Source organism: Nansenia antarctica, assembly GCF_963989245.1.
Source record: "Nansenia antarctica genome assembly, chromosome: 18".
NCBI lineage: Eukaryota > Metazoa > Chordata > Actinopteri > Argentiniformes > Microstomatidae > Nansenia > Nansenia antarctica.
Genome location: NC_137691.1, coordinates 9789293 through 9811558, shown reverse-complemented (window position 1 = coordinate 9811558; position 22266 = coordinate 9789293). Strand labels below are relative to the sequence as shown.

Here is a 22266-nt window from a genome sequence, read left to right as displayed (position 1 = left end):
TCTGCAAATACAAACAAACACGCTGTCAAAGTGAGACCGTTTTATTCTGCCACACTCTTTTCAATGACCTTCCTGACATCTCCATGTACCCAACAACTTCCCTCTCAAAGGGTTTTTAGAAAAGTGTATTTCTCTCCTTTCATATTTTCCAACGGGCAAAGTGAAACTGTGCTGGAGGAAATTGCTTCAGAGAGAGCACATATTTTTTTATTTGGCGGTGCTGTGTTACCCTAGCACCTTGCAGAGAGAAGTTGTATTTTCTTAATGACGAGTAATGACGAAAATGTGAAGGGGCGGGGGGGGGTTAGCACGTCAGCCTCGGGGTGTGAGGACATTGGTTTGGCTGTAGTCTGAAAGGATGTGTGTGTGTGTGTGTGTGTGTGTGTGTGTGTGTGTGTATGTGTTGGGGGGGGGGCTGGGGTTGCAGACTAGATTGCAAGGGGGGAATAATGACATTTAAATAAATACAAATATGTGATGAATCTCAACTTGGGAACGCATGTAGGACAAGACAGTGGTTTTACTCTCCCTCGGCTGCAGAGAGCACAAGATGTATTATATATTGCCAAGTGTATTTGCATATGGGAAATTGACTTGGTGAGGTTGGTGCATAGGACATAAAGATAAAACAACAATAAACATAAATAGGTGGCAATGGCAAAAGGGGCAATAGAACAATAATTATGTAGGCTGTAAATTAGAGTAATGTAAAACTAATATAGATTACAGTACACTGTCAGTTGTATGTGTGTGCGTGTATAAATGTGTGTGTGTGTGTGTGTGTTCATGTGTGTGTGTGACAGAGAGGGGTGGGGGGGGGGGAATGGAAGTCTGGGGGGGAATAGAGAGGCAGGGGGCTTGTTTGTGAGGTTTTGGTCTTGATAGACTGGAACCTTTTTCCGGATGGAAAGGTTCCAGTCTCTGGAAGAGGTGGTCACCGGATGGGAAGGATCAGCGATGATCTTTCCTGCTCTTTTACCGGTCCTGGAGTGGAACAGCAGGTTGCAGCCGATGACCTTCTCGGCTGACCGAATAATCCGTTGAAGGCTGCCTCTGTCCTTGGCAGTGGAGTCAGCGAACCAAACGGTGATCAAGCTGAGGACGGACTCGATGATGGACGTGTGTAGAACTCTACCATCACTTTCTGCTGCATATTGAATTTATTCAGCTGCTGCAAGAAGAACATCCTCTGCTTGGCCTTCTTGATGGTGGAGGTGATGTTTTGTTCCCACCTGAGGTCCTGTAAAATTATTTCCCCCAGGAATCTGACTCCCACACTGCTAATTGGGGAGACACAAGTGATAAGTAGGAAGCCAAGTGGTCAAGTTCCTTGTTTTCCAATGAGGGTTTGTGTCATCAGTGGACTTCAGGAGTTTGACAGAAGGGTGGCTGGAGGTGCAACTGTTAGTGTAGAGGAGAAGAGTAGAGAAGAGAGCACACAGCGTTGTGCGGCTCCAGTGCTGATGGTCTGGGGGCCCGAGATAAACTTGCCCAGCCGCACGTGCTGCTTCCTGTCTGTCAGGAAGTCAATGATCCCCCTACAGCTCTGTTTTGGAAAAGGTGGATTAGGGAGTACTTGCCACAATTACAGGAACGACAGAAATGGACAAAGGCCAAGCGGAATTTCATCCCCGGGGACATAGTGCTCATAGTGGATGATTCTGCACCTCAGAATTCCTGGATCATTGGGAGGATCACCGAAACAATTCCAGATAGAAGAGGACTTGTGCGACAAGTCCGGATTAAGACCCGGACCAGCTGTCTCTGCAGGCCTGTGACCAAGATTTGCCTTCTTCAGGAGTCGGCGGAGCTGTGAAGGCTAATCTTTTGACATGACTTGGTTCACTCCTAAAGGATAAGTGCTAGTAACCTCTGTCCTAGACTTGACTTGACTCGACTCAAGAAGATCGGATCAAGATCTACAATGGACTAACGGACTATGAACTCCTTGCGCAAAAGAAATTGCAAAGAAAATTGTAATGTATTGTTAATTATTTATGTGTAGTAATTGTAATAATTAGGGGCCGGAATGTAGGCGCCAGGTATGGGTTGTACTGTTGTCTGTTGTTTGTTGTTCGCTGTTGGATTGTGGGTCACGTGCAGGGATTCGAGTCACGTGGTGTTGGTGGTGCGTCAGTGGTAGTATTGAAATCAGCTGTTCACCTGTCGGAATTGTGTGAATGGCAGGAGAGGGGGTGAGTTGGGAAGTCCTACTTTTGCTGACCGCTTCAACAAGTCACTGTTGGAATATCTTGGAACGCTGTTTTTAATGTTTTGTGATACCATTTCACCCTTTGTTTTTATATACAATAAATATACCAAACTTACTTTTCGGGAACAGTGATTCATTGACAGCCAGCGCGTCGGGCAGGTATTTTTCCCCTACTTAGCCTCTCGGCGACAAACTTTGTTTTTAATAGTCGCCCAACAATCACCATCATCATCACCATCATCATCACCATCATCATCATCATCATCATCACCATCATCACCATCACCATCACTATCATCATCATCATCATCATCACCATCATCATCATCACCATCATCATCACCATCATCATCATCACCATCATCATCATCATCATCATCACCATCATCATCATCACCATCATCATCACCATATTTTTGGATAATAATTAATATGGACAATAATCTAATTTGCCATATGGGGCCTGTATACAATTACATGTTTAAATAACTCCAAGCCTTATGTTTGTAACTTCAAAATACAGTCATTACTCCCAGCATGTAGGTTACCTCCTCTTTCTGTAGATGAAGGGAGATTCTTATAGAAACATGAACATCATTCTGATTTTCATGATTGTAATAGGCTAATATTCATTGTATTATTTATATTCATAATAATGTTGTCAAAACATCCACGAACGCCTTATATCAAAACAAAGCAAACATAGCCTATTTCACCCAGAGTTAAGCATAGGTTGACTTTCCAGACACCATATTTTGTTGTTCTAAACACAGAACAAAACGAAATGAAAAGCATGATAGAAATACAAATGAACTCCCCGACTGAGATTCACGCATTGAATCGTATATAGTTGTAAATACATGTATATCTATCAACGGCATGGCCTATAAATCAATGCATGTTTCGTAGGCTATTTGATTTATTTTGTTCAAGTGCAAATGTCGCCTAAGGGGTTACAGTCATTTAGCAGACGATTTGTCCAGGACCATTGTAACCCATTTGCGACCCATAAGCTTGATATTGTGCATCTATGTAGGCCGATATCTTTCCATATTTTAATTTGAGTCCCAGGGGGTCCGGGTCATTGAGGGATTGGAGCTAGCCTATCAATTAGTCCACATATGTAGGTATTATTTCTCTAAAGAATAGGGAATTACTCAGGGTCTTATAGCCTATATTATGCGACTTATTTACCGCTGGTAAACTCTGCTGACGTTAATGCCGGGGTAGTGGTGGTCTAGTGGATAGTGAGTTGGACTTGTGATCGGAAGGTTGTGAGTTCAAATCCCGCCTGAAACCACACCACTACTAGTGTGCCCTTGAGTAAGGCACTTAGCCCTCAGTTACTCCAGGGGGAGTGTCCCTGTAATTCGTAATTGTAAATCGCTTTGGATTAAAACGTCTGCTAAATGGCAAAGTTAAAATAAAAATTAAATTAATGCTAGCCCAGCTATGACCTATCAGGACTATAGCTCTAACTCCTAGCGTCAGTTAGTAACTATGTACGCAATGTTTAAGGCATTTCTGCTTTAATGGGATAGAGGCAGTAGATATTGACAGGAAAGATGGGTGAGAGAGAGCAGGGATGACAGGCTCGTTCTGTCCGCGGCTGGATTCGAACCGGCGACCTTGAGATGACATGGCTGACAACACACAATAAAGTAGCTTTAAGAAGACAGTTCACGGTCAATAAATATAAAAACGTAGCTTCTCGGTGTGCTGGGTGGTGATCTAGCTTTATTGTTATGGATCAACGGTCCAAATCAAGGTTCTGACGTACAGGTCGCACTCGAGTTCATAGTGCCGTCTCGTATCTGCGACCTTAAAATAGGCCAGAACCACTAGTGTCCCCGGACGTAACCACTAGACCACGGAGAAGCTAACGGAATTATGACGACTTTTAGGATATTTAAACCTTTCGAACGTTACATCATTTCGAACGTTCAAACCTTTCGAACGTTCAAACCTTTCAAATCACGCGAGAGTTGCAGTCATGTGACGAGACTGCTGCTGTTCTTCCTGCTGCCAGTTAGCTTGGCTCATCGTAGCGCATACTAAATGAACAGACATTAAAACATTAACTCAACTAAGAACACATTAAGCAACACGCCAACATGCTGTCTCGTTTATTAAAGGAGCACCAGGTGAAACAGAACGAGCGAAAAGAACTGCAAGGTCGGTGAGAGGAGAGAAACTCTGGTTCTGTGTGCTAGCAGCTAGCCAGATATGCTAAAAACAAACCGGCTGTCAAACTGTCTGATTATCCTCCATAAGCTCAGCTGGGGTAGCTTGTCCTGGAGAAGAGCTGGGATGATGGTATTGAATGTGGAGCTGAAGTCCACAAACAGGATCCTGCCATAGGTGCTGGTGGAGTCCAGGTGCTGGAGGATGAAGTGGAGATCCATTTTGACTGCGTCGTCTACGAACCGGTTGGCTCTGTAAGCGAACTGCAGTGGGTCGAGGAAGGTGTTGATGATGGCCTTGAGATGGGCCAGCACGAGGCGTTCAAAGGTCTTCATGATCACAGATGTTAGGGCGACTGGTCTGTAGTCATTTAGGCCTGTGATCCTCGGCTTTATACAGGGAAACTTGGCAAGCCATCCAGCTTAGGTTCCCAACTGTCTTGTATTAAAACATTTAAAATGTTTTTTGGGGTTTTGTCTTTACTGTAGATCTACTGAACGGCTCTAGCTCCAGAATTGACTGATTTAATGGTTTGATGGATTATCAATAATTCCTTTGATTCTATCACAGTTTACAGTCAGCACTTATTTTAACCAAATTATGATTAATTTAATCTAGGCACATACCTTTGAAAAAATTAAAGGCTGTTTTAAAAGTGTTTTTACTGTAGACTATTACTGTATTAGATAATACAAAGACAGTTGTTTGACAAGCAACTTGTTTACCACTAGGCCTTAATTGTTATAATAAGTGGTTATGGAATATTGTGGTATATTGTGGTTATGTAGATTCCTGTCAACTTACATAGGACTAAAAAAATATCAGTTTTATGAGTTGGCACACAAGTTTCCGGACACTTATGGTTTAAGCCACCCCCCCCCCCACCCCGCCCCCCAAGAGGGTTTAACATACAGAAACATAGTGACCTGTTTGTTCACCTGGGATGTAGTGCAGGGTAAATACTCGTAAACACCATTTACACAATGTTTTTAATGGAGAATGTTTGCCCACCTTTATGCTAAATGTGTGGTTTTTAGCAGTGCTAGCACAGTCATTTGGCTAACTGGCTTAGGGAGTTCACCTGGCTCACTTGGTAAACCAGCTTGGCAATAGCCACGGGGAGTGGAGGGTAAGCACTGAAGCCTAGCAACAGAGTTAGGGAGGGGTCAGTTATGTAGCCTGGCTACAGGCTGGAGAGAGGGAGAGGGGCGGTAGTGTCTATGTTCCCACAGCCCAATGGTCCCACAGCCCGATGGTCCCACAGCCCAATTTTGTTGTCAATGTTTTTCAGAAAATTAAACTGAATTTGCTTTGTTACTGTTCATATACTATGTGTTGCAGTCACATACGTAAACATTACGTTTGAATTATTTACTGAGCTGGTGTTATTTTTTCTCAAACCACACAACGCATGTTGGCTATTTCAGCACCACGCGTTGTCCACCTACTTATGATTCACTCTGAAGGGGTTCAGGGTCAGTGCGCTTCGGTGCACCCCGCTGCCTGATTGTCTGTCCCTGTGTCATTCACTCTCAACATGGATAAAAGTGCAATAAGCATTATTCAGGTGGAGGTAGATTCTCTATTAGGACATTATAGCCGCTATCTGTAATTCAAGACAGCCAGTTAGCTAGCTAGTAAGTTTACAGTTGGTGCAATAAGTATACTGTATATACATAACAGCTTTTAAACAAAGTAAAAATGATAGAAAACATGCTGTTCGAGTGAAATCTGTATCAGAAAAACAGCCCATGTAATGAGAGTTTAAGAAGAACATTTTCATTATATGCTAATTAAGGCCTGTACCACTGTACCAGACGTGATTTAATAGGGATCTTCAGTGAATAGGTACAGAGTGTGTGTACCATAGTGAGGAGGTCCTCATCTCCTTCAGAGAACCTGGGTTACATTTATAACCTAGTTTCTGGTACGTCAGGTGTGTTCTGTCACAACAAGTATAGATTCCAGGCTTTGCATTTCTCTTGGGAGTCTGCAATTGGTGTCTGTCAACATGAGGACCAAAGAGATGCCAATGAAATTCAGGGAAGCCATTATGAGGCTGGAAAAATAATTCAATCAATCAGAAACAGCCAAAACCTCAACCAAAACAGTTTGGAACATCATTCAAAATAAATGTAAAAAGCAGATGACTGAAGAATGCACCCCATTATTAAGAAAACCAACCGAACTACTGCAGGTGGAAACCACTAGTTACCTTCAAAAAGCTGAAAAGTACCTAAAAGGCCTGCATACGTCTGGAAAAAGATTTTGTGGACAAAAGATGATCATGTACCAGAATGATTGCAAGTGGAAAGTTTGGAGAAAAAAGGATCTGCCCAAAATGTACAACATACCACCTCATCTGTGAAACATGGTTTTATGTTTTTGGACATGACATTTGGACATGCGTAAGTGATGGGACAGTGAAGCATTTCAGACAGAGAGACCAGACACAGAGAGAGAGAGAAAGAGAGAGAGAGAGAGAGAGACCAGACAGAGAGAGAGAGAGAGAGAGACAGAGACAGAGAGACCAGACAGAGAGAGAGAGAGAGAGAGACCAGACAGAGAGAGAGAGAGAGAGAGACCAGACAGAGAGAGAGAGAGACAGAGACAGAGACAGAGAGAGGGAGAGAGAGAGAGAGACCAGACAGAGACAGAGACAGAGAGAGAGAGAGAGAGAGAGAGACCAGACAGAGACAGAGAGAGAGAGAGAGAGAGAGGGAGAGCTGTGCAGAGGAGTGAACAGATCCTGAAAGGGGGTGTGGTGCGGAGAGTCGGACAGCAAAACGATTCCCGAAAGGGGGGAGCAGCGGAAGTGACGTGCCCAGACGGCCGCACGCTATCCTTATTGGTTGGCTGCATTTATTATTTTAAGAGACTCTCTCAGTCGCGCCGGTGGCGTTGCTAAAGCTGTGACTGCAATAAACGTGTTTGTTACACCGTACGTCTGTGGCGACCTCCCTCTGTGCCTAGAGGCCTTTACAACCAGATTGATATTATGTCCAAATTTAGTAGTAGTATTTAGTATTTGGTCCACAATCCTTTGCAAGCAATAACTACCTGAGGTCTGTGACCCATTGACCCCACCAGATGCTGGGTATCTTCCCTGCTGATGCTCTGCCAGGCCTGCACTGCATCACCATCTTCAGATGTTGTTTGTTTTGAGGTATTTTTTGCCTTAAACCTTATCATCAGGAAATGAAATGCATGTTCAATTTCAATCTGAAGATTGAATGTAGTATGTTAGCATGTTTTGTCTTGAGTAGATCCTTTTTTCTCCAAACCTTACCACTTTGGTACATCGGAATTTGTGGTTTGTTTTGAGGTTTTGTTTTGTTCAGTTATCCACTGTAGAAACCTTCTTTGGGCTTACCAGCCTCTTTGGGATTACTGAGCTCACCAGTGCGTTTCTCTTCTTTTAATGATGTTCCAAACTGTTGATTTTGGTAAGCCTCAGGCTTTGGTTATGTTGCTGATAGTGTTTAAATTACATTTTTCATTCTAATGATAGCTTCCTTGACTTGACACCTCTTAGCAAACTCCAAAGGCAAATGCAAAGCCTAGAATCAATTCTAAACATCTTATGCCAGCACACATTATGTGACGGAACACACCTGACTCACCAGAAACACCTGTCAATGGGAATGTAGCAGAAGATGTTTTCATAATAATAATATTAATAATAATAATAATAACTTTAATTTATATAGAGCCTTTCAAAAACCCAAGGACGCTTTACAAAGGGATGAAACGGACAGACAAAACAGAAAACAAACAAAGCAAAAACTGAAACAATGACTAGGGGCCAAAGGCCTTGGAGAACAGATGTGTTTTGAGGGCTAGTTTGAAGGAGTCCAGGGTGGGGGGCGTTGTGGATCACTATGGGGATCATGTTCAATTACTATGTAGAACTATGTCTCGATGACCCCTCTATTGCTATTTTATAATAATAAAATAATGTATATAATGTATTCCACTACAGGAAGCTTGGGCCTTTCATTTTGTACCAAGTCCTGTTTGAGTGTTTGTTGGACAGACACCTTACTTTATTATTAATTACATAAATCTGTTGATATTTAGGCTAAACTTTATTTGTATATTCTACAACAGGAAAGGAGCAACTCATTCATTTGCCACTGTTTCTTCTGCGTTTTTTATTTGTGCAGCATTATTATCTTTAGTTAACTTTGTTAGTATTAAGGGCCTGGCAAGCATCATCATTTGGACAAGGCACGACAGGGTGAGGCAGGCTTATTGGCCTCTGTGCTGTGTTTTGTTAACATGAAGTGTTATTGTGGTTTTGATTTGATACATCCTAAGTTTGATTTGTTTTCTTCTTATTCTTGATTGTTTTCGGTGTTGGTTGCATGCCCCTAGTAAGCCTAGTAGTTTGGCCTTGGATCCCTTCACCCCTGTTTTGCTTGTCCTAGTTTTCCTCTGTGCCCCCGATTAAGACCTATTTAATATTTTCTTTTATTTATTTAACATTACTGTTCCCTTCCTGTGTTAACAGTAGATACTGTGCCAAATAAAAACAATATTTCAGCCTCTGGTCTTATTTACTCTGGACCTATATCTGTTTGGGGGAATCCCTTATTCCTACATGTGAGGGTGGCGTTGTCAGGCATCCATCAATGGGTAATATGGTAATAACCTATTACACACATTACATGGTAATAACGAGGGAATAAGTTACCATCACTAATTCCCATTTAGGCCATAACTATCCACAAGACAGAGTGGAATTCAATGCAAATAAGCATACTTGCATTTTACCTCTGCCCCATTTACACATTACCAGGATTTTATTGGGAACATGACTAGGCAGGTGCAGGACGTGTGTGTGTGTGTGTGTGTGTGTGTGTGTGTGTGTGTGTGTGTGTGGCTAGCCTGGGTTGTGATGGCCAACCATAACAGGACAAGCTAAGGACGTGTTTTTGTAAGTGCTGGACATACCTCTGTGGGAATGGCTTGCTCTCACCACAGAAAAGGATTACAGGTATTTGAACAGATGCAGAGCGGGAGTGGGGGGAGGCTATGGTTTGTGGAAGCCCACTCAACATTGACATCCTGAGCCTCCATATAATTATAATTTCTTTCAACTCCAATGTTTTCAAGCAACCTGAATAATGATTATCCACTGATCCAATCAGTATCAATAATTGAGTGTCCTTTCCTGGAGTCAACAAAAGTTGTTTTCTGTCGAATGTCACTTGCATATAACATATAATCCGTTCCAGATTAAAATACGGAGTATTTGAATGTACTTACATTGAAATGACTGAGTTAATAACAGTCTGGTGCTATGGAATAAATCATATGAATTAATGATGCATTATGGTAATTTCTGGAGACAGTATGTAAAATCGTTCCCTTATTTCACTATTTTCAGTCAATAGCTCAAGCCAAATTCTAGCATTGCTTTAAACAACAGTCTAATAAGGAGAGATGTACAATAACACCCTGCTTTTCTGTATTGAAAAACGTGCTAAAGTGATGACACTCATTCTGCACATGCTCAGTTACGTTCTCCTCTTGTCTATCAAAACTCATGCAAATCTCTCACTATTGGATTTTCCACAAAAAAGCTATGAAAGTTAAGTTTTTGATGTGCACTATTTTTCTTCTCTCTGTATTAAGGTTAAGGTATGAATCCTACCATGTATCATTCTGATTACTTTTTTACTGTTTTAATTACTGAAGTGTCAGAATTGTTGCTAGCAGGACTCAAATACGCGAAAATACGAGGATCCATCAATGATCAAAATATTGTTAGTGTCACAAATCGGAGGCTGAACCCAAGTGCAGACATGGGACAGGCAGGTAAGGGTTAAGCAGGTAGTCAGACTGGCAGGGGTCGAGCAGGCAGGCAGACAGTCAAACAGGCAGGGGTCAAGCAGACAGGCAGACAGTCAGACAGGCAGGGGTCGAGCAGGCAGGCAGACAGTCAGACAGGCAAGGGTCGAGCAGACAGGCGGGTAGTCACACAGGCAGGGGTCGAGCAGGCAGGCAGACAGTCAGACAGGCAGGGGTCGAGCAGACAGGCGGGTAGTCACACAGGCAGGGGTCAAGCAGGCAGGCGGGTAGTCACACAGGCAGGGGTCAAGCAGGCAGGCGGTAGTCAAACAGGCAGGGGTCAAGCAGGCAGGCGGTAGTCAAACAGGCAGGGGTCAAGCAGACAGGCGGTAGTCAGACAGACAGGGGTCAAGCAGGCAGGCGGTAGTCACACAGGCAGGGGTCGAGCAGGCAGGCGGGTAGTCAGACAGGCAGGGGTCAAGCAGGCAGGATAGTAGTCACACAGGCAGGGGTCAAGCAGGCAGGCAAATAGTCACACAGGCAGGGGTCGAGCAGACAGGCGTGTATTCAGTATAACAGCACTCCCTCTCGTGTGATATTGCTTAAATGACAAATGCTCATCAATATTTCAAACTGCTGAACTGAAATTAGGAAGGAAATGACATCATTGTGTACAAGATCTTAAGGCAGTGATTCAACTACTAATGGGCAAGCATTGTTGAAAATGGCAACACTAGGCTTAAGTTTCTTTGCCAAATGCAATAAAAGTTTACAAAACATGGCTGTATTCTATTTAAATCCCAGTATGAGCTCCACTGAAGTTCATTCCGTCGTTGATACTGAGGCAGTAATTCCCAGAGGAAGTCACTTTAACCCTGTTGAAAATAAAGAACTGATCCCCCCCTCTGCCATAAGAGAGCCATGTCTACTACAGTCCTCTACCATAGAGTCGTCCTCTACCAGAGTCCTCTACCAGAGAACAATCCAGACAAAAAAGCTATTATGTAAATAAAGGTATGTGGAATGAAGTGGAATGAAACAGGAAAAAAGTATTGGAGAAGCCTTTATTTGTAATGACAGCTTCAAGGCGCTTTCTGTATGAAGTAACTAATCGTCCGCAATATTCAGGTGTGATTTTGGCCCATTCCTCTACACAGATTATCTTTAAATCTTGAAGATTGCGGGGGCCCACTTGTGAATCTGGATCTTCAGATGCTTCCACAAATGTTCAATTGGGTTTAAGTCAGGTGATTGACTGGGCCATTCCAACAAGTTGATTTTCTTTCTGCTATTCGGGTGATTTGCAGTGCCATTTCTCCTCCAAACATGGTGTCTTGTGTGACAGCCAAAAAGTTAAATGTTGGTCTCATCTGACCAGAGTATATGCTCCCAGTAGTTCACTGGCTTGTCCAAATGTTGTTTGGCAAACCTTAAACGAGATTCAACATGTCTTTTTTTCAGTAGTGGAGTCTTGCGGGCTGAGCGTGCACAGAGGCCATGGCGTTGGAGTGCATTACCTACTGCCCTTTCTGTCAAAGTTGTACCTGCTGCCTCCAAGTCTTTCTGGAGCTCTTTCCTAGTGGTCCTTGGCTCTTTGGCTACTCTTCTAAGTATCCTTCTGACTCCCTGATCAGAAATCTTGCGAGGAGCTCCTGTGCGTGACCGGTTGATGGTGGAGTGATGTTGCTTCCACTTATAATAATAATAATATGCCCCCAATGGTGCTTACTGGAAGATTCAGAAGTTGTGAAATACGTCTGTAGCCAATTCCATTTTCATGTTTTGCAACAATCTGGTTGCGAAGGTCTTGAGACAGCTCCATCATTAGATGTTTGTTGTGTGGCACCTTGGTAACCAAAAAAAACCTTCTACTGTATAGCCCATCAATATATTCTAACCCAGCTGACATTAATTAGCACAGATTGGAGGTAGAGTTGCCTCCTAATTAGTTATTTCTTCTAACTTTAACTTTAGTTTAAGTAACTTTTTCTTGTGTACAGTCCTCTACCATAGAGCTATGTCTAAATAAATGATGCCGCCTGCTTCTTTATCAAGGGTGCAGTTTCCTCTTCAGAAAAACTAAAGTGCCCTTCAGTGCAGGTCATAACCCAAACCTAACTATTCCAGATTATACAACAGTTAGTTCCGACCAAGTAATTTGATTGGACAAGAGGCATTCCATGAGTGCTGATATACAGTATAACAGCACTGGGACTTTTAACTACCGTATATGTATCACTCCGCCGCACAGATGTTCTACTAAATGATCGTTAATTAGACTACATGTTTGTGTTCAGGTTACTAGGCAACAGTCCATTTGAAGTTCAGTTGCGGAACTATTTTTTGTTTCTTTTTATAATTAAATAAACAAACAAATCATAATCTGTTGTCGCTTATTACCATTAACTAATACATTGCGCTGTAGAACTGTTGTATAAAAGCAATATCACACTCGAGGTCGTGCCTGCGGCCTCGTACCTACGACCGAATCACAGCCGTGCTGATATTCAGTATAACACACTCCCTCTCGTGTGATATTGCTTAATTACCATACTACGCTTTGGAGCAGACAATGGCTCTCACTGTAGAAGAGGCTAATGAGTCAGACATTTCAATATCCAAACTTTCACAGTTCAACATATCCTTAAATTCTTAAGAATTATATCATATCTGCTTTTAAAAGAGTTAATCACACACATTAATTTAGAATTGTTTCAGTTATTTAGTCGTCTAGAGAGTAGGCTCTAGTGTTGTCCATGTTTAAGTAGTGCATATGGCCAGAGCAAACAGGTCTGCACTCCTCCTCAGCCATGTTCCTTTACATGTATATACAGTGTAGGGAGGCTCTGGCCCAAACTCCCTCCAAACTAATCAACTTTGAATAAAATCAGGCTTCGCTCCAACCTTTCCCTTCAGCATAAAGCAACTGCTCAACTAGCATACTTCAATAAACACAATAAAAAGATATAAATGACCAAATAAATACTCCCCCCAGGGTGGCCGGCAAATATTATGAGAGTACATTTTCAATGACAATTGGAAACATGGGGGTGTATTTCTGCAGGTGTTGGCCACATTGGAAAACCAAGACTGAGAAGGAAAGCAAAGTGAGGGAGACAGGTACTTGGCAGGGCCTACAGAGTAATGCAGCTTACATATCCACCCCCACCCGCCCCCCCACTTTGCTCCACACAGATGGGAAGCCCAGATTTATTACAAAAAGCTGAAACATCTCCATTAATATGTCTGGCCGTGTCAAAGCGCCCGTATCAGTCTGTTGTCGCATAGAGAATGCAAATAGAAGGAAACAGACAAATTAGCTGTCTCACTCGGAATGCCTTGATGCAAGAAGCTGTTGGCCAGATTCAGTAACTGGAGACCAGAAACTATGCATACCATTGATGCCTTCACTGCTTACCTTCAGGAATAGGCTCTGGTAACTTAATGAAAGCAGGTTATGTCAAATTCGGTGAAAGTGTTACTTAAATCAGAGACTCTTCCAATCTGGTAGTTACTGTACACACGGTAAGTGTAACCCTCGCAAGAAAATAGCATGGCAACGTTTAAAAGTAAAGTCTGGAAGCTTGGTTGCTAATTGTTTACCCTCAAATTACATACTCATCATAATATCATATGAGTCAACTTCATACTTCAAAAAACCACAAAACCCATATAAAGCTTTTGAAATGAAAACAAATGACCTAAATCCCTAAGATTTCGCTTGTGGACGTGGATGCCTCTGTCCAATCGGGTTACATTTTGAGAACCTTTTTTTATTCACAAGCTCCTCTAGTGGGAAAAAATTAAGGGGTGTAGTTTTAATAATGTATGCGTGTTTGGTGGAGAAGAGGGCATGTGTGAACAAAATCTGTACGTCCCCAGACATTGGATCCGTCCGTGATCACTAATCTGTTCATCTGTCTGCGTCCCCACCTGTTAACGATGATTGTTCTCAGAACAATGCATCCCCTTGCTGATTCCACCAGGAGAGAGAGAGTTGTGCAACTCAGGATGAATGAATGGAGCACCGCAGTGCAGGTTCCAAACAGGGGGTCCAGAACAAAGATCACAAACTCACCAAAATATGCCCCTCCAGCTCGGGACATTTATTCAGTAACATAGTCTGTGTGTTTATGAACTTGTACATCTAGGGTGCCACTTAAGAGCCTTGAGCCATGAATCGGAGATACAGCTGAGAACGTAGGTGTCATACTCCATGCCAGATATAACGGGTCTGTTTTTCTTTTGCAGCTATTGGCCAGCAACATGATAAAATTCCTCCAACATCTGTCAAGGAAATTCAAGACCGCATTTTCTAAATGTTAAACATTGGTCAGGAGAGCCAAGCCAGATCTGATAGGAAAACCAACAAAAATGCAAAGCTGCAGCAAAGACGTTTTAGGACAAGGAACACTAACTCTGGACAAAGCCACAAAGGTTTATAAACATAACCCCTTGGAGGAATTGGCCTTCTGGGGTTGTCCTGCTAGTTGGTGCTAACATACAGACACACTTTTGTAAGGGTTCCCAAAATATCATTGTTTAACAGTGTAATGGGGCCTACCATTAAAGTTCCCTTCAATTAAGTTACTCTGTAAAATCGTTGAATAAGATGGTGCATATGTTTCTGGTTATCTCTGGAAATACAATACCCTTTCTTCAATAGGGCTTGATCCTGTACATTTGGATTCAGTTTGACACTTTGCCACAATCCCAGGCCACGAACAGTGACAACGTAACCTAATCCTGTAAACAATGCATGTTTCTGCTTTAGCACACATTTCTACAGTCAGGAAGAAACGCTACAAAGTTCAGAGAGCGTAATCAGATTAGAGGTTGGACTATTGGGGAATGTACTTAAGGCCTATACTGTATTATCTAAAGTCATTGCACTGTTTACTGAGTATCTAAACCCGTTCCTCAAAGGAGTTCAAACGACAAAGTCAATTGTTCATACTTTTTATCTTTCAGGTTTGTGTGAATCACTAAATCCTTTTCAACTTTTACAAATTGTTTGGAGATGTTTGATGTCGTTCACATTATATTTATGGATGTATGATGATGACACTGATACCTGTTTATAGTTATATAAGGCTGAAATTATGTCAGCATTTTTTCTCGTAGTGATTTAGTTTGCTTAGTTTAGAGGTTTTTGTTACTACCCATGTGGAAATAGAAGCACCACTTGTGTAAGAACAACAAACTACCAACAACAATTGCAAATCAATTACTGAATTATTTCATTACTTAATTGATTCTAAAAACAGCTGCATTCCATGACCAAACTCAATGTTTCTTCACCATGATTAGTTAGATTGTCTTGTTTTGGTTTGGTTTGTTGATGCAAACTCTTAATGTTGCAACTGTAGAGAAATATATTCATTCTTCATTCACAAAGGGTAAGTTGTCAACAGCAAGCACAATATGCAATAAAAATCATGATATTTCCTTAAAAACATAGGTTCATTTAATTCAAAGCCAGAATAAACATAAAGAACATGTATTTGAAGTTAACAGCTTAAAAATAATATTGAACTGTATCAACAATATTTGAAAAGGTTTGTTTCAATGCACTATACGCATACAAACTATTCAGTGGAGGAATCAATCGGTAGCAATTTGCCCCAAATGTTTTCTTCTCTGAGGGGATTTCTAAGTTGCTCCTCTACCAAGTCAGCCCTCTTCCAACCCCCAACAGCTGAGTCTGAGATGGCAATACCATTGGCATGTGCTTGCTTTGATTAAAGGAAATGGTTACATCACAACGTTCCAAGAGAAACAAGACATTCTGACATGCCTCCACACAGTTCTCATCTCATTGGTTGAAGTGCTATACACGGGGGCAGAATGACAGGTGATATCCTACTGGTGACAACATGGAACAGCAGCTCAAAAACATTGCAGACCTGGGTTCAAGTAGTATTTGAAATCATTTGTGCTTGATTGAGCTTGCAAGGGAACCAATGGATTTGTCCTAAGAGTGCAATCCCCACCCTCGAGGCAGGCTCCAGTAAGACCTTGATTAAGCATAGTCCTAAACTAAAAATAACTTTCAATTGATTAGGGATCCTTTGATTAAGGATAGTCCTAGACTATAACTGGATAATCCCCATTGAAAGTGTGATTTAAATCTAAGACTAGGCTTGATCTGTATCTGGGAAACCGCCCCTTAAAGTACTTTAATTTAGGTTTGCAAAACATAGTTGCCTAAACCTTTACAATATGACACATCAAATGAAGGACGGTACAAGAGATTCTTTCCTTGATCCTGGACTAATGATGTTCAATACAAAGTGAAATGCATACATTTTTTTTGCTAACATTTTACATACATTTTTATGTTTTGGAAGTAAACTGCCATATGTTGGGCAATAGATTACTTTAGTTCTAAAGTCTCAGCAGACTCCAATTTCTCAAACATAATATTAGTGGATGTACACTTATTATTTGATATAATCTACTTTCAAGTTTTTGCTTTCTGTTTTGCTTCCTCTTCGTTGGCCCTAAAGACAAGTAGAATATCAAAGTATCTGCAACTTCAAAAAACAAAACATCCACCACATGTTGAATTTGGGATGAATGAGGATTGAACTAAACCAGCATCTCCAGATGAGTCTTTCTCCGTCGCTACCTGCATCCACATGACTCCACCACCATGTCCTCGTACTGTTTGTAGACAACGTTGTTCGCAGAGTCAATGTAGAGGATGCTGATCGGACTGAGGCGCGTGGGCACGCAGCAGGTAGGCGGGGTGGAGTCCGGGTCCATGGAGTTCATGAGTGTCTGGATGATGGCGTGGTTGGTGGGCTCCAGATGGGAGCGGATGGGGAAGTCGCACACCCCGTCGCAGTGGTATGCCTCGTACTCCAGCGGCGCGATGATCCAGTCGTCCCAACCCATCTCCTTGAAGTTGACGTGCAGCTGCTTCCTTTGGCAGCGAGGCTTGGGGTTGTTCTTGTTAACGGGTTTCTTGCCCCCGACCCGGGGCGAGGCGGCCGGTGCCCTGCGCATGCGGCGCTGGGTGAACAGGTACTCGTAGACAGTCTTGTTGTCGTGGCCCGACCGGGCTTTGATCTCGTTGTAGAACAGGTCGCGTTTCTTGGTGCGCCCGAACACGAGGAAGAAGGCCTTCTCTTTGGTCTGCCTGCCCTGGCGACTGAAGCCCAGACTTCTCAGGTCCACCAGGCGGCCGCGCTCCGAGGCCTCCAGCTCGAAGCAGAGCTGGGCCGCCGTGTTCTTGAAATTCTTGAACAGTTTCCAAATGTCAAACACTTCCCACTTGGACATGCTGTGGTCCTCGACGGTGCGAGTCTGCAGCAGCGTAGCTTTCTGCTTACCTGCTGTGCAGGTGAAGAGCTTCAGGCACAATACGCCGCCAGTGGAAAGAAGTGCTCTGCGGGGGTCCGCTAGTCTTTTCCTGAGAATACGCAGCTCCGCCCCAAGTAAACCCTCCTTTTCCAGGGAGCTAATGTTGAAGTAATACTTCTGTCTCCTCAGCTGGGGCAGGCGATCATCTGGTGAAAGAGAGGGTGACAGTCAAGGGCAAGAATAACAATAATATTGAGATGTTTCCTTATGTGTTAATGTGGCCTCTCAGGTAATGCACAGGAGGAAAGAGTTATGTGTAATGTTTTTCTTTGTTTTCGTTGAAGGAAAGCAATCCCGTGTCCAAATGAAAGCCAGTATTTCCACCCGGGCGCAGTATGGATTCAAAAAGTACATTAAAACCAGACATTTTCAGACTGCAGACCACAGTGAACTGTAAACAGAGCATTATTATGAAGCTGCAGCTGTTTACCAGTGGACCTACCACCACGTCATATGGCATCTGGTAAGACTGGACCAAAAACCACCTGAAAAACACATCACTTATTGAGAAAGGGTGGAGAATTGGCTATGCCTGTGTGGAGCGGCTTGTGGGTTGGGAGCCTAACCAGAGATAAACAGATCTCATGAAATGGAAGAAAAATGTTTGTAGCCCACGGCTGCAACACGGTATCACTGCAAGACGTCCTTATACTACATGTCCTATTTCATCAAAATAGAAGACGTCTAGATAAATAAAAAAAACACAGAGAAAACACTATGTTAGCAATGACTCACATGGTGCTTAGGCAGTATTAGGTATTCCATTTGAGTGGTTATGGTTGAGCAGTGTTTAGAGCAGATTTGAACCTGTAATGTTCAGTCGAGTCTTGATTATATGCCCTCTGCCACCAATGCATTCATCCTTTTGTATCATCGCTATGATAATTACAGGTTATAATGTAACAAATGTCTTCCTTATGTATAATCGCTATGATAAATACATCTTAGAATTTGATATGCATATAGTCAATAGAGGCATGTACAGGTTCGGATACAGGAATGACAGTAGTAGTAGTAGTAGTAGTAGTAGTAGTAGTAGTAGTAGTAGTAGTAGTAGTAGTAGTAGTAGTAGTAGTAGTAGTAGTAGTAGTAGTAGTAGTAGTAGTAGTAGTAGTAGTAGTAGTAGTAGTAGTAGTAGTAGTAGTAGTAGTAGTAGTAGTAGTAGTAGTAGTAGTAGTAGTAGTAGTAGTAGTAGTAGTAGTAGTAGTAGTAGTAGTAGTAGTAGTAGTAGTAGTAGTAGTAGTAGTAGTAGTAGTAGTAGTAGTAGTAGTAGTAGTAGTAGTAGTAGTAGTAGTAGTAGTAGTAGTAGTAGTAGTAGTAGTAGTAGTAGTAGTAGTAGTAGTAGTAGTAGTAGTAGTAGTAGTAGTAGTAGTAGTAGTAGTAGTAGTAGTAGTAGTAGTAGATGAAGAATAAGGAGGAGGAGAAGATGAAGAGGAGGGAGAAAGGAAGAAACAGAAGAGAGAGGGGGGGAGGTGACGTCTGGCACGGCATCAGTTCCACCTCTCCAGCTGAACAAGTGGAGAGGTCACCAACAATTTGCTGAGGACACGTTATACAAATAAAGTGTGAATTAAAAGTACATTAAGTGCTTGAAATGTAAACCTTTAAGAGCTAGAAATATTAAACCAACATTGTTTAAACATAATTTTAAACAGTTTTACACAGTAAAGATAACATTACATAGAGGCCACCCTCCTTGTAGCCCATATGGTCTATTTATTTACACATTGGAGGCTGTAGATCACTGAAGCAACAGTTACCCAGATGGCTACTGACACTCTGACAGACCCACGACCAACATTCAAAACCTACTGACACTGACAGACTCACAACCAAGTAACACTCTGACAGACCCAAGACCAACATTCAAAACCTACTAACACTCTGAGAGACCCACGACCAACATTCAAAACCTACTAACACTCTGACGGACTCACAACCAAGATTCAAAACCCACTAACACTCTGACAGACCCAAGACCAACATTCAAAACCATTATGTCAAACTGCAACAAATCAAAGCAAAATAACCTTTTGACCTTTCGGCTTCATTATGAATGACTTTATTTTTCATATTCTATAATATTGATGTTTATGATAGGAGGAGCATGAACGCTCTGTGTCAGCGGTGTGAGACTGACCTCTGTTTGATTCTGAATCACACAAAAAACATGAATTTTTGTCATAATATTCATAAGAATAAATTCTTCCATTGAGCCTATTTTTCCTTTACAAAGGTGGACAGTCTATTATTAGATGAATCCAAACGTTGAATTCAGGCATAGCCTATTTATTATGGACATCAATAATCCCATTAAATTCTATTATATGCATTAATTGTAGTACATTTTTTTCATGCAATGGACATTTAAAGTTAGATGGCATCAGAATATAGTTACCTTGTCCCTTATCCACAAAGCTGGTGATAGTGTTGGCCATGCCCGCCTCCTGCAGCGCGCTGGTGTTCATCTCCCCCGTGGACAGAGACCAGTACAGTGACAGCATGTAGTCGTGTGGGGTGACCAGCGGGTGCTTCGGAGACGGAGAGTCTCTATCGTGCAATTTGCCGGCTGCTTTGGCACTCCTTTGCGCCGAGGGAGCGACGTGCTTCTGCGTTGCAACGGGCTTATTAATCTGTCCAGTTCGCTGTGCTGATGTTGCGACCCTACCGACAACAGGTTTTCCTTTATTCTGTCCGAGCGTGCCTTTACCGGGCGTGCCTTTACCTGTGTTCACGCTTAACGCCACTGGCCCGGGCGCAGAGACCGCTCTGCTCGGATGGTCCGCGGGTACCCACGAGCGCGCAGCCTCCTTGCGCCCTAGACTGATGATCGCTCCACGGACACGGCTGGCCGTCACGCCGCGCGGTGATGACACTGATGTCCCAGCTTTCGTCGTGCCCCCTGCCTCACCCTTTATCAGTGGGGGTCCCGTCCGAATGCGTGTGATCCTCGCAGCGCTTGGAGCTTTCCACCCGGCCGTGCCGTGCTGGTTCCCTCCAGGCAGCCGCGCATTCGAGCCCGTCCTCGGCTGGGCTCCGTCACCTGTGCGCTCCTCCTCGCCTCGGCTCTGGGACGTCCATGTGTGGCTCAGTGACGCCGGGATTAAGAAGTCTAGGTACAACAGAGTCCAACATCCCAATAAAAGAGGGAGACGTTTCACTTTCATCCTCTGATCTTCCTTTGAATTCTAGCCAGGGAGAAATGCGCACAGGCTTTTCCCCGACTGAAATAAGTAAACATGAACAAGTTTGGAAAAGTAAAAATGTGCACTAGAATTGTGTATTCTATTGTAAATCATGAGACTGTGCAAACCGTTACTCTTAGATCCGCTATTCAGTACCATAGTGACGCAAATCTCGTGTTGCAGGTCTTGCTTTCCAATGTAAGATGTCCGAGAGAATTTCTATTGAGAGAAGAAAACTTGACTTCCCTTAAACTCCAACTATTCTGCTGGATATCTTGTAAGAGACTTGTTTAAATCCCACTTTTTTTCCAAGAGGGAAGAATTGCGTAATGCTGCCGCAGTTTTTTCCCCCCCTCAAAGTTTGAACCCCGTCCAGTGAAAATATTTCACACACAGAAACCTGCAGGTGCTCAAAATATCTTGACAAACCTGAACTCAGGAATTGGAAACGGAATTCCAACGCAAAGCAGTTTAATTACTCTCTGATGTCATACTGTCTAAACTCATTTATGTGCAATATTTCTTCTAAAATCTTCTTTGCTCTTTCCACCACCATGAGTCACATAAAAAGGCACTAAAGGTTGAAACCTTACATTGTCATTTAAACTGAGCATTTACTCAAACATCTTTAAACAATGGGGTGAAAAAGCGAGGAACTTCTCAGCTAATTATATCATAAAACCCACCTCACCAAAATGTTTCTGTTCCATAATACAAAAAGAGCACCGATAAACATTGTCACTAATATTGGCCTATTTCCTACTGATTGGATGAAATGTGCTATACAAATAACGTTTGATTTGACTTTAACATTGCTTTGGATCACGAACAATGGATATTCACAGGTCTTCCTATTAATACAATATATTATTCCTATTTCAAATACTAGGCCCCTTAAGTGAGACTTAATATCCATGATAGGTAAGAAATACATTTAAAAAGTCAAAGTTCAGTCTGAGTTGAGTTGGTTAAACTCATTCCTGTTGAAATCCCCCACCTGGCCATATAGTGTCTATCTTCTCGGTGTCATCTCATGAGGGAGGCTGTAAGTCACTGACCTACAGCGACCCAGATGGTTACTGACAATCTGACAGACCCATGACCAACATTCAAAACCTACTGACACTCTGACAGACCCATGACCAACATTCAAAACCTACTGACAATCTGACAGACCCATGACCAACATTCAAAACCTACTGACACTCTAACAAACCCATGACCAACATTCAAAACCTACTGACACTCTAACAGACGCATGACCAACATTCAAAACCTACTGACACTCTAACAGACCCATGACCAACATTCAAAACCTTCTGACACTCTGACAGACCCAAAACCAAGATTCAAAACCTACTGACACTCTGACAGACCCATGACCAACATTCAAAACCTTCTGACACTCTGACAGACCCAAAACCAAGATTCAAAACCTACTAACACTCTGACAGACCCAAAACCAAGATTCAAAACCTACTGACACTCTGACAGACCCAAAACCAAGATTCAAAACCTACT

General features: G+C 42.5%; 2 protein-coding genes across 4 annotated transcripts in view; both read right to left on the bottom strand.

Annotated features, from left to right (window-relative positions):
- mmp24 (matrix metallopeptidase 24) overlaps positions 1 to 22266 on the bottom strand; it is a gene marked incomplete at both ends in the record, with an annotated part of 367122 nt that overhangs the window by 147125 nt on the left and 197731 nt on the right. The gene's annotated exons all lie outside the window — the stretch shown is intronic.
- On the bottom strand, positions 16820 to 20727 carry gdf5 (growth differentiation factor 5; the record flags this gene model as incomplete). The annotated part of the gene is made up of 2 exons (XM_080548322.1): positions 16820 to 17706; positions 19959 to 20727. 2 exons carry the CDS (start codon positions 20725 to 20727, stop codon positions 16820 to 16822), a joined length of 1656 nt encoding a protein of 551 aa, XP_080404448.1.